Source organism: Dendropsophus ebraccatus, chromosome 10, assembly GCF_027789765.1.
Source record: "Dendropsophus ebraccatus isolate aDenEbr1 chromosome 10, aDenEbr1.pat, whole genome shotgun sequence".
Classification (NCBI taxonomy): Eukaryota; Metazoa; Chordata; class Amphibia; order Anura; family Hylidae; genus Dendropsophus; species Dendropsophus ebraccatus.
Genome location: NC_091463.1, coordinates 42255663 through 42269489, shown reverse-complemented (window position 1 = coordinate 42269489; position 13827 = coordinate 42255663). Strand labels below are relative to the sequence as shown.

The window sequence follows — 13827 nt, the reverse complement described above, 5'->3', positions numbered from 1 at the left end:
GGAACCTGGGCATGCAAGTCCCATCTTCAGTTCCCAACCATGTACACTACCTGAAGCAGTAAGGAGCAACCAGAAAAAACTTAAAGGCTGTGTAGAATATATAGTGGATATGGTACATGTGAACGTACCCTAAGGATTAAAATACACAGCTGTGTGCAGCCCATGATATGGCATATATAGCCTGTGTGCAGCATATGACATATATAGGATATATACCATATGCTGCACACAGGCTATATCTCATACACTGCTCTCAGGCTATGTATCATATGCTGCACACAGACTATATAAAGTATATACCATATGCTGCACACAGGCTATATCTCATACACTGCTCTCAGGCTATGTATCATATGCTGCACACAGACTATATAAAGTATATACCATATGCTGCACACAGGCTATGTCTCATACACTGCTCTCAGGCTATATGTCATATGCTGCACACAGACTATATATCATCCACTGCTCTCAGGCTATATATCATATGCTGCACACAGACTATATACAGTATATATATACCATATGCTGCACACAGGCTATATCTCATACACTGCTCTCAGACTATATATCATATGCTGCACACAGACTATATATCATCCACTGCTCTCAGGCTATATATCATATGCTGCACACAGACTATATACAGTATATACCATATGCTGCACACAGACTATATACAGTATATACCATATGCTGCACACAGGCTATATCTCATTCACTGCTCTCAGGCTATATATCATATGCTGCACACAGACTATATACAGTATATACCATATGCTGCACACAAGCTATATACAGTATATACCATATGCTGCACACAGAGTATATACAGTATATACCATATGCTGCACACAAGACTACAGAATTATTATCTCATGCAGTTTTGCCACAATTTCAGCTGATACAGTAAAACTCTGCTATTAAAGGGAATGTGTCGCAAAGAAAAAAAAAATTTGAAAGTGTTAAAACTGAATTTGTTTTTTTTTTTTTTTGTTAATTTATATTTGTGTTTTTAATTTTTTTTTTTTTCATGTAAGGAAATATGAAAAATTAACAATCTAATTTTCCATATTTCCCAGTGATGGCCACCAGGGGGAGCTTCACTAGGAAACTGCTGGTAAAAGCAGCCTGAAAGACGGATGCTGAAAAAAAGAGGCAGTCCCTGCTCAACTGCAGTGACATCGGCACCTCCCTCCTCTTTTCACAGGGAAACAAAGAGGGGAAAGGTGCTATTATCTGTACTGCTGGGCAGCACCATTCTGTTGTTGTCTGCACAGCAGTACAGATACAAGCGTGTCCCTAGCCTTTCTAAATAAACCTCAGCTGCTGCAGAACCTTCTAATACACCTCAACCTGCTGCAAAACCACATACAGCTCGCCTGCCCACACTCACCTCCCTTACTTCTCATCGCCCATCCCCCGAATGCACATAGTATTGTTGTTACACTCACAGCTCATGCCTGCACACTTGGGATCAGCAAATGTGCAGCAGTAGCGAAACCCTTCGCTATGCTCGGCCGTCAGCCGGTTGCATTAGAGCTCCGCTCCAGGTGTCTAGCAAATCTGGTTACAGCTCTGGGGAGCTTCTCCCAGGACTGTATCCAGCTTTTCCAAACACCTGGAGCGGAGCTCTAATGCAGCCGGCTGACGGCCGAGCATAGCGAAGGGTTTCGCTACTGCTGCACATTTACTGATCCTTAATCTACACTCATACAGGCATCTCATTCATGCACTCTCATACAGGCAGCACGTACATGCACTCTCATACAGGCAGCACATACATGCACTCTCATACAGGCAGCACGTACATGCACTCTCATACAGGCAGCACGTACATGCACTCTCATACAGGCAGCACGTACATGCACCCTCATACAGGCAGCACGTACATGCACTCTCATACAGGCAGCACGTACATGCACTCTTATACAGGCATCTCATTCAAGCACTCTCATACAGGCATCTCATTCAAGCACTCTCATACAGGCATCTCATTCAAGCACTCATACAGGCAGCTCGTTCATGCACTCTCATACAGGCATCTCATTCATGCACTCTCATACAGCATCTCATTCATGCACTCTCATACAGGCAGCTCGTACATGCACTCTCATACAGGCAGCTTATTCATGCACTCATACAGGCAACTTATTCATGCACTCTCATACAGGCAGCACGTACATGCACTCTCATACAGGCAGCTCATTCATGCACTCTCATACAGGCAGCACGTACATGCACTCTCATACAGGCAGCTCATTCATGCACTCTCATACAGGCAGCTGGGCAAAAGGGAGAAGCTGGGGTGACAGGAGGGAAGAGGCTGGGGTGACAGGAGGGAAGAAGCTGGGGTAAAGGGGAAGAGGCTAGGGTGAAAGGGGGGAAAGGCTGGGGTGACGGGGGGGAGAGGCTGGGGTGACAGGGGGAAGAAGCTGGAGGAGGCTGGGGTGACGGAGGAGAGGCTGGAGGAGGCTGGGGTGACAGGGGGGAGAGGCTGGGGTGACGGGGGAGAGGCTGGGGTGACAGGGGGGAGAGGCTGGAGGAGGCTGGGGTGACAAGGGGGAGAGGCTGGAGGAGGCTGGGGTGACAGGAGGGAGAAGCTGGAGGAGGCTGGGGTGACAGGAGGGAGAAGCTGGAGGAGGCTGGGGTGACAGGGGGGAGAGACTGGGGTGTTAGGAGGAAGAAGCTGGAGGAGGCTGGGGTGACAGGGGGGAGAGGCTGGAGGAGGCTGGGGTGACAGGAGGGAGAGGCTGATGTGGCAGGGAGGAGGGAGGCTGGGGTGACTGGGGGCAGAGAGGCTGGGGTGACGGGGGGGAGCTGATGTGGCAGAAGGAGCAACTGGGGGGGTGGGCGGGGAACAGCACAGGGAGAAGGCACGGTAGAGGCAGGCTAGTCCCCCCCCAGAACAGTTACAGGAGGTGGTGGGGGTGAGAGGAGGGGAAGGGGAGAGAGGAGGAGGGGGGTGATAGAAGGAGATGGGGGTGAGAGGAGAAGATGATGGGGGTGACAGAGGAGGTGAGGGGATGATGGGGGTGATAGAGGAGGTTAGGGGATGATGGGGGTGATAGAGGAGGTGAGGGGATGATGGGGTGGCAGAGGAGGTGAGGGGATGATGGGGGTGATAGAGGAGGGGATGATGGGGGCAGAGGAGGTGAGGGGATGATGGGGGTGATAGAGGAGGGGATGATGGGGGCAGAGGAGGTGAGGGGATGATGGGGGCAGAGGAGGTGAGGGGATGATGGGGGCAGAGGAGGTGAGGGGATGATGGGGGCAGAGGAGGTGAGGGGATGATGGGGGCAGAGGAGGTGAGGGGATGATGGGGGCAGAGGAGGTGAGGGGATGATGGGGGTGATGGAGGAGGGGATGATGGGGGCAGAGGAGGTCAGGGGATGATGGGGGTGATGGAGGAGGGGATGATGGGGGCAGAGGAGGTCAGGGGATGATGGGGGTGATAGAGGAGGGGATGATGGGGGCAGAGGAGGTGAGGGGATGATGGGGCATCGGGGGTCTAATCGGGGCAGAATAATCCTTTGCAAACCTGAGAGGGATCCGGGCAGCTGTCAGTGAACCGGGCCGGCGAGGACTGGTGGTGCGCGGGGCTCCCCCGCTCCGGGCTGTGACAGGAGTGGAATGCGGACTGGGAGATGGGGCAGCCCCGGTGTCCACCGGCCACCAGGTGGAAACAGCGGCGGCCGGTGGAGAGAGAGAGAGCTGCACACAGTTCTCCTGTACACTCACTGTACGGTCTCTCTCTCCTCCCCGGTTCTCATGCTGGGACCTCAAGAAAATGGCGCCGCCACCCGCCCCATGTACTGCAGCTGTGTACTGCGCATGTCTATGCACATGCGCAGTACGCAGTGACTGAGCCTCCAGTGAAGTGAACCATACGGACTCCGTCGGTTCACTTCAATGATGTGGAGGTGCCGTATAGTGTCTGTGTGTGTGTTGTGAAATGACTTCACACACAGACACTATAAACATGGCAGCCCCCTGTGCAGCAATACATTTTAGAAAAAAATAATGAAACACTACATTAAAAAAAAAAAAAACATCCAACAGACTTATTTATACTTATTGCTTTTCATTAAAAAATTATCAAAAATGTGACACTGTTCCTTTAAAGCAAAACTGTCATGTTTTTTTTTTATTTCAGAAATCAGTAGTATAAGCGATTTTAAGAAACTCTGTAATAGGTTTCATCAGCCAAAAAAAGCCTCCTTCTGTACTCAAGAAGCAATCTCCCAGCCTCCCCCCTGACTTCTTATCTGTGCATTATCAGGCAAACACGTCTTCATTACAGAGAAGCCAGTGAAGACGGGTTCTGCTCTCTCCATTGTAAGCCTATGAAGGGGGGAGGGGCCGAGGGAGCTGAGGGAGCAGGAAGAGGTGACATGAAGGTCAGCTGTTTGTAGACTCTCTGGGCACCTAAAACGCTAAATTCAGGTGTCAGAAAGGTCAGTGCTTATCTATGAACTTACTGAGAGAAGATTGCAGGGTGTTGTGCTTTGCAGGACTGCTGTGTGCTCAGTCACTCCTAACAGCCCCTCCCCTCTCCATAGCCACATAATGGAGACAGAAATCCTGCTTCATTTGATGTGAGGGGGGAGGCTGGGAGATTGCTTTTTCAGTCCAGAAGGAAACTCTTTTAGTACTTAAAACCTATTACAGAGTTTCTTAAAATCGCTTGTACTATTGATATTTAATGTTTTCAGAAAAATGACCCTGAAATGACAGTTACGCTTTTAAAAGCAGCGCGTGTATTATGGCAAAGAGCAATATTTCCTTTCACTTCAGGGCCCCCTACCAAATAGTTTTCTACAAAAAAAAACAAACAAACAGAAAAAACATGTAATTCTGTGACTCACAGGTGACATCTTCTTTAATCTCAGGTGTCACTTTCCTTTTCCTTTCCATCTGGCCTGGACCTCCAGGATGATTTCTTGCAGCTACAATTCTTATCTTCACAACCTGCAAGACAAACATCTCAGGCTCCGCACATTTCCTTCAATTTCCTTCCCTTTTTTCTTAATGAGTGTGTGGGTTGTCCCCTGTATGTAGGATCCTCTGCTGTGGCCCCATATAGTAATAATGTCCCCTGTGCCCACATATAGTAATAATATCTCCTGTTGTGCCACGGTATAGTAATAAAGTCCTCATGTTGTGCCCACCAATAGTAATATTACCCCCTGCTGTGCCATCATATAGTAATAAGGTCCCGCCCTGCTGTGCACCTATAGTACATGCCCCCTGCTCTAATGTGCCCCCATAGTATATACCCTCTGCTCTAATGTGCCTCCATAGTATATGGCCCATGCTCTTATATGTGTCCCCATACATAGTATATACCCCCTGCTCTGATATGTGCCCCCATAGTATATGCCCCTGCTGTAATGTCCCCATACATAGTATATGCCCCCTGCTCTGATATGTGTCCCCATACATAGTATATACCCCCTGCTCTAATGTGCCCCCATAGTATATACCACCTCCTTGAATGTGCCCCCATAGTATATGCCCGGTGCTCTGATATGTGTCCCCATACATAGTATATACCCCCTGTTTTGATATGTGTCCCCATACATAGTATATGCCTCCTGCTCTGATATGTGTCCCCATACATAGTATATACCCCCTGCTCGGATATGTGTCCCCATACATAGTATATACCTCCTGCTCTGATATGTGTCCCCATACATAGTATATACCCCCTGCTGTAATGTCCTCCATAGTATATATACCCCTGATGTAATGTCCCCCATAGTATATACCCCTGCTCTAATGTCCTCCATAGTATATACCCTTGCTGTAATGTCCTCCATAGTATATACCCATGCTGTAATGTCCCCCATAGTATATATTCTCCCGCTGTAATGTCCCCCATAGTACTGTATATACCCCTGCTGTAATGTCCCCCATAGTATATACCCCTGCTGTAATGTCCCCCATAGTATATACCCCTGCTGTAATGTCCCCCATAGTATATACCGCTGCTGTAATGTCCCCCATAGTATATACCCCTGCTGTAATGTCCCCCATAGTATATACCGCTGCTGTAATGTCCCCCATAGTATATACCCCTGCTGTAATGTCCCCCATAGTATATACCCCTTCTGTAATGTCCCCATACATAGTATATACCCCTGCTGTAATGTCCCCCATAGTTTACCCCATAGTATATATATCCCTGCTGTAATGTCCCCCATAGTAAATACACCTGCTGTAATATCCCCCATAGTATATATACCCCTGCTGTAATGTCTTCCATAGTATATATTCCCCCGCTGTAATGCCCCCCATAGTACTGTATATACCCTTGCTGTAATGTCCCCCATAGTATATACCCCTGCTGTAATGTCCCTTATAGTATATACCCCTGCTGTAATGTCCCCCATAGTATATACCCCTGCTGTAATGTCCCCCATAGTATATACCCCTGCTGTAATGTCCCCCATAGTATATACCCCTGCTGTAATGTCCCCCATAGTATATACCCCTGCTGTAATGTCCTCCATAGTATATATACCCCTGCTGTAATGTCCTCCATAGTATATACACCCCTGCTGTAATGTCCTCCATAGTATATATACCCCTGCTGTAATGTCCTCCATAGTATATATACCCCTGCTGTAATGTCCTCCATAGTATATATACCCCTGCTGTAATGTCCTCCATAGTATATATACCCCTGCTGTAATGTCCTCTATAGTATATATACCCCTGCTGTAATGTCCTCCATAGTATATATACCCCTGCTGTAATGTCCTCCATAGTATATACCCCTGCTGTAATGTCCCCCATAGTATATACACCTACTGTAATGTCCTCCATAGTATATACCTCTGCTGTAATGTCCCCCATAGTATAAACACCTGCTGTAATGTCCTCCATAGTATATACCTCTGCTGTAATGTCCCCCATAGTATAAACACCTGCTGTAATGTCCCCATACATAGTATATACCCCTGCTGTAATGTCCTCCATAGTATATACCCCTGCTGTAATGTCCTCCATAGTATATACCCCTGCTGTAATGTCCCCCATAGTATATACACCTACTGTAATGTCCTCCATAGTATATACCTCTGCTGTAATGTCCCCCATAGTATAAACACCTGCTGTAATGTCCTCCATAGTATATATCCCTGCTTTAATGTTCCCCATAGTATATACCCCTGCTGTAATGTCCCCCATAGTATATACCCCTGCTGCAATGTCCCCTATCGTATATACCCCTGCTGTAATGTCCTCCATAGTATATACCCCTGCTGTAATGTCCCCCATAGTATATACCCCTGCTGTAATGTCCCCATACATAGTATATACCCAGGCTGTAATGTCCCCCATAGTATATATATCCCTTCTGTAATGTCCCCCATAGTATATGCACCTGCTGTAATGTCCTCCATAGTATATATACCCCTGCTGTAATGTTCCCCATAGTATATACACCTGCTGTAATGTCCTCCATAGTATATACCCTTGCTGTAATGTCCTCCATAGTATATACCCCTGCTGTAATGTCCCCCATAGTATATACACCTACTGTAATGTCCTCCATAGTATATACCCCTGCTGTAATGTCCCCATACATAGTATATACCCAGGCTGTAATGTCCCCCATAGTATATATATCCCTTCTGTAATGTCCCCCATAGTATATGCACCTGCTGTAATGTCCTCCATAGTATATATACCCCTGCTGTAATGTTCCCCATAGTATATACACCTGCTGTAATGTCCTCCATAGTATATACCCTTGCTGTAATGTCCTCCATAGTATATACCCCTGCTGTAATGTCCCCCATAGTATATACACCTACTGTAATGTCCTCCATAGTATATACCTCTGCTGTAATGTCCCCCATAGTATAAACACCTGCTGTAATGTCCTCCATAGTATATATCCCTGCTTTAATGTCCCCCATAGTATATACCGCTGCTGTAATGTCCCCCATAGTATATACCGCTGCTGTAATGTCCCCCATAGTATATACCACTGCTGTAATGTCCCCTATAGAACATACCCCTGCTGTAATGTCCCCCATAGTATATATGTATATCCCTGCTGTAATGTCCCCCATAGTATATACCCATAGTCCCCCATGCTGTAATGTCCCCCATAGTATATACCCCTGCTGTCATGTCCTCCATAATATAAATACCCCTGCTGTCATGTCCTCCATAATATAAATACCCCTGCTGTCATGTCCTCCATAATATATACACCTGCTTTAATGTCCTCCATAGTATATACCCCTGCTGTAATGTCCACCATAGTATATACCCCTGCTGTAATGTCTCCCATAGTATATACACCTGCTGTAATGTCCTCCATAGTATATACCCCTGCTGTAATGTCCTCCATAGTATATATACCCCTGCTGTAATGTCCCCCATAGTATATACCCCTTTTGTAATGTCCCCCATAGTATGTACCCATAGTTCCCCATGCTGTAATGTCACCCATAATATATACCCCTGCTGTAATGTCCCCCATAGTATATACCCCTGCTGTAATGTCCCCCATAGTATATACCCCTGCTGTAATGTCTCCCATAGTTATATACACCTGCTGTAATGTCCTCCATAGTATATATACCCCTGCTGTAATGTCCTCCATAGTATATATACCCCTGCTGTAATGTCCCCCATAGTATATACCCCTTTTGTAATGTCCCCCATAGTATGTACCCATAGTTCCCCATGCTGTAATGTCCCCCATAGTATATACCCCTGCTGTAATGTCCCCCATAGTATATACCCCTGCTGTAATGTCCCCCATAGTATATACCCCTGCTGTAATGTCCCCCATAGTATATACCGCTGCTGTAATGTCCTCCATGGTATATATACCGCTGCTGTAATGTCCTCCATGGTATATATACCCCTGCTGTAATGTCCCCCATAGTATATACCCCTGCTGTAATGTCCCCCATAATATATATATATATATATATATATATATATATCCCTGCTGTAATTTCCCCAATAGTATATACACCTGCTGTAATGTCCTCCATAGTATATATACCCCTGCTGTAATGTCCTTTGTAGTATATATACCCCTTCTGTATTGTTCCCTATAGTATTAATACACCTGCTGTAATATCCTCCATAGTATATACCCCTGCTGTAATGTCTACCATAGTATATATACCACTACTGTAATTTCCTCCATAGTATATATACCCCTGCTGTAATGTCCTCCATAGTATATATACCCCTGCTGTAATGTCCCCCATAGTATATTCCACCTGCTGTAATGTTCTCCATAGTATATATACCCCTGCTGTAATGTCCTTTGTAGTATATATACCCCTGCTGTATTGTTCCCTATAGTATTATTACACCTGCTGTAATGTCCTCCATAGTATATAACCCTGCTGTAATGTCTCCAATAGTATATATACCCCTGCTGTAATGTCCCCCATAGTATATACCCATAGTCCCCCATGCTGTAATGTCCCCCATAGTATATACCCATAGTCCCTCATGCTATAATGTCCCCCATAGTATATACACCTGCTGTAATGTCCCCCATAGTATATACCCCTGCTGTAATGTCCTCCATGGTATATATACCCCTGCTATAATGTCCCCCATAGTATATACCCCTGCTTTAATGTCCCCCATAGTAAATACCCCTGCTGTAATGTCCCTCATAGTATATACCCCTGCTGTAATGTCCCCATACATAGTATATACCCCTGCTGTAATGTCCCCCATAGTATATATATATCCCTGCTGTAATTTCCCCCATAGTATATACACTTGCTGTAATGTCCTCCATAGTATATATACACCTGCTGTAATGTCCTCCATAGTATATATACCCCTGCTGTATTGTTCCCTATAGTATTAATACACCTGCTGTAATGTCCTCCATATTATATACCCCTGCTGTCATGTCCTCCATAGTATATACCCCTGCTGTAATGTCTACCATAGTATATACCCCTGCTGTAATGTCTCCCATAGTATATATACCCCTGCTGTAATGTCCTCCATAGTATATACCCCTGCTGTAATGTCCTCCATAGTATATATACCCCTGCTGTAATGTCCCTCATACTATATACCCCTGCTGTAATGTCCTCCATAGTATGTACCCCTGCTGTAATGTCCCCCAAAGTATATATACACTCACCTGCCAGGTGAGTACACCATGCTAGTAACGGGTTGGACCCCCTTTTGCCTTCAGAACTGCCTCAATTCTTCGTGGCATAGATACAACAAGGTGCTGGAAGCATTCCTCAGAGATTTTGGTCCATATTGACATGATGGCATCACACAGTTGCCGCAGATTTGTCGGCTGCACATCCATGATGCGAATCTCCCGTTCCACCACATCCCAAACATGCTCTATTGGATTGAGATCTGGTGACTGTGGAGGCCATTTGAGTGCAGTAAACTCATTGTCATGTTCAAGAAACCAGTCTGAGATGATTCTAGCTTTATGACATGGCGCATTATCCTGCTGAAAGTAGCCATCAGATGTTGGGTACATTGTGGTTATAAAGGGATGGACATGGTCAGCAACAATACTCAGGTAGGCTGTGGCGTTGCAACGATGCTCAATTGGTACAAAGGGGCCCAAAGAGTGCCAAGAAAATATTCCCCACACCATGACACCACCACCAGCCTGAACCGTTGATACAAGGCAGGATGGATCCATGCTGTCATGTTGTTGACGCCAAATTCTGACCTTACCATCCGAATGTCGCAGCAGAAATCGAGACTCATCAGACCAGGCAACGTTTTTCCAATCTTCTACAGTCCAATTTCGATGAGCTTGTGCAAATTGTAGCCTCAGTTTCCTGTTCTTAGCTGAAAGGAGTGGCACCCGGTGTGGTCTTCTGCTGCTGTAGCCCATCTGCCTCAAAGTTCGACGTACTGTGCGTTCAGAGATGCTCTTCTGCCTACCTTGGTTGTTATGGTTGGCTATTTGAGTCACTGTTGCCTTTCTATCAGCTCGAACCAGTCTGCCCATTCTCCTCTGACCTCTGGCATCAACAAGGCATTTCCGCCCACAGAACTGCCGCTTACTGGATGTTTTTTCTTTTTCGGACCATTCTCTGTAAACCCTAGAGATGGTTGTGCGTTAAAATCCCAGTAGATCAGCAGTTTCTGAAATACTCAGAACAGCCCTTCTCACCAACAACCATGCCACGTTCAAAGGCACTCAAATCACCTTTCTTCCCCATACTGATGCTCGGTTTGAACTGCAGGAGATTGTCTTGACCATGTCTACATGCCTAAATGCACTGTGTTGCTGCCATGTGATTGGCTGATTAGAAATTAAGTGGTAACGTGCAGTTGGACAGGTGTACCTAATAAAGTGGCCGGTGAGTGTATATCCCTGCTGTAATGTCCCCCATAGTATATATACCCCTGCTGTAATGTCCCCCATAGTATATACCCCTGCTGTAATGTCCCCATACATAGTATATACCCCGGCTGTAATGTCCCCATACATAGTATATACCCCGGCTGTAATGTCCCCCATAGTATATATATCCCTGCTTTTATGTCCCCCATAGTATAAATACCACTGCTGTAATGTCCCCCATAGTAAATATACCCCTGCTGTAATGTCCCCCATGGTATATACCCCTGCTGTAATTTCCCCATAATATATATACCCCATGCACTCATACTCACCTGATCTGGGCGGGGGATGGGTCTTCTCTCTTCTCTCCTGGTTCCTTCAGCCTGGCAGCCGCTGTGACACATTGTCCAGCAGGCTCTGTGACGTCACCTCCCTGCTGCAGCTGGAGAGATCAGGTTTCCTACCACTTATATACCTATACCTCCCTGGACAGCAGGTATTGCAGTGCTGTGTCCGGGTGGTGTTTTGTGCGGAAATAGCTCCGGAACTCCACTTCCAGGTTCCAGCTGGTGGAGGCCCATGGGCACGTGCCCCTGGTGCCCCCCCTTTAATCTGGCCCTGCCTATCCCAGTTTTGAAACTACAAAAATCCATTTGTGTTGCGTTTTTCTGTTCTGTTTTGTGTTTCTGTATTTCCTGGTTGAGCAGATGTACTCCAGTACTACAGGTTCCAGAATGCATTGCTGTCCCTTTGTTTTAACCAGGCTGTTGCACAGAATTAGGCATAACGGTGCCATTAGACAGCCTCAGAGGCATGCATGCTGTCCCTGCTGTTTCCTGTCCATTTCCGTTGTGTTTCAATCAATTACTGAGGTTGACAGGTTTTCACACGACCTTCCCTCTACCGAACCTGAGTCCCCTCAAAAAATGCTCGAGTCTCCTATTGACTTCAATGGGGTTCGGTACTCGAAACGAGCACTTGAGTATCGGTAGATATTCTTTTCGAGTAACGAGCACTCGAGCATTTTAGTACTTGAAGTTACTTTAGTACTTGAGTTTACTTGAAGGTGGTTAAGCTGCAATGCCACACATTTTAAAATGCATAGTTTCCTCAGATTTTCTAAGTGATCTAATATTTTAGGAATATTTTTGAAACTAGTTGAACTTTGCTCTGAATGTCTACTGCACTCACCAACATTTCTATAACAAGGACACACATTTAAATGGTAAAAGCAAATATTCTCATCGCTTATGGGTCACATGGATTATATATATTTATATATATTTTATTTTTTATAGCTATGGAAGTTATGAGGAGCCTGACCCAAAGTCAAACACCAGAGACACCAGTTTCAGTAGCATGGGAGGCTATGAGTTATCAGAAGAAGAGGAGGAGGAGGAGGAACGTCATGGGCCCAATGTACTCAGTCAGATCCAGCTGTCGGAGGATGAAGACAGCGAAGAGTTTGCATCAATTCATGGAGATAGTGACATGGACTCTGATAATTAAAAGAACAAAGAAATTTTGAACTTTTACATGTGGAGAATATGCATTGTAATGCATTATATTAAGAATGCCACACTATATATGAACTGTAGGCTTTCAGGGTTTTAACCATTGGCAACAGCTCTGTATCAGAGTCCTGCCTTACATGAATCAACATACAGTTTAATTGCCATTGTAAATATCTGTGTGTTTCCAGTGTAATGTAGAAAGTTTTTTATGTACTTTGTCATAATAAAGTTCAATAAAGTTCACTTATTTCCTTACCATACCGTAGGTAACTCTAGAAAATAGACCTTATTTTTAATCCAAAAAGCAAACAGGAGATATGATAATTGTGACTTCTATTATCTTTCTAGATGCACCATGCATTTACTTACAGCTGATTTTATGCAGCAGATTTCATTTAAATAACTGAACACAGCATCAAATCTGCTGCAGATCCTGTAGGTGTGAACGCACCCTAAAGAAGCATTCTGGATTTTTATTTTATTAGCCCCCCCACTGCGTGCTGGCGCGTGTACTCACCAGCACTGATTGGTGTGCTGCGGCGTTTTTCTTACCCCTCTTCTGTTTCTATGTTAAGTCACGCTCTCCAATGTATTCTCTATGTTTTCTTATCCCTGCAGCTGAAAAATACCCCATAGCATGATGCTGTCACTACCATGTTTTACTTTTGGGATTGTATTGGGAAGGTGAGCAGTGGCTGGTTTTCTCCACAAATACTGCTTAGAATTAACCTCTTAAGGACCCATGATGTACCGGTAAGTGGGCCCTATAAGAGTGTGCCGCGGACCGCCGGTTCGCGGTCGGGGGAGATGGCCGGCTATATTACAAAGCAGGCTATCTCTCCCTGTGAGCAAGAGGGGTGATTTACATCCCCTCGTGCCGACGATTGCTGGTATTAGCTGATCAGTCTAGATCAGCCAATCACAGCAATCTTCAGCTTTCCGGATCATCGGTGACCCGGAAAGAAATGGTGGCTGGTGCTG

At 45.6% G+C, this 13827-nt stretch overlaps 1 protein-coding gene across 3 annotated transcripts in view; it reads left to right on the top strand.

The window, feature by feature from the left end:
- TAF1 (TATA-box binding protein associated factor 1) overlaps window positions 1–13089 on the top strand; it is a 221148-nt gene extending 208059 nt beyond the window's left edge. For 2 of the 3 annotated variants that reach the window (XM_069943702.1, XM_069943701.1), the window contains exon 40: window positions 12631–13089. In XM_069943702.1, the coding sequence (XP_069799803.1) occupies window positions 12631–12841 (211 nt within the window). In that variant the 3' untranslated portion in view covers window positions 12842–13089. The remainder of the gene's footprint in view (window positions 1–12630) is intronic. The other variant, XM_069943704.1, reaches the window with a different exon arrangement.
- The last annotated feature ends 738 nt before the right edge of the window (window positions 13090–13827 follow it).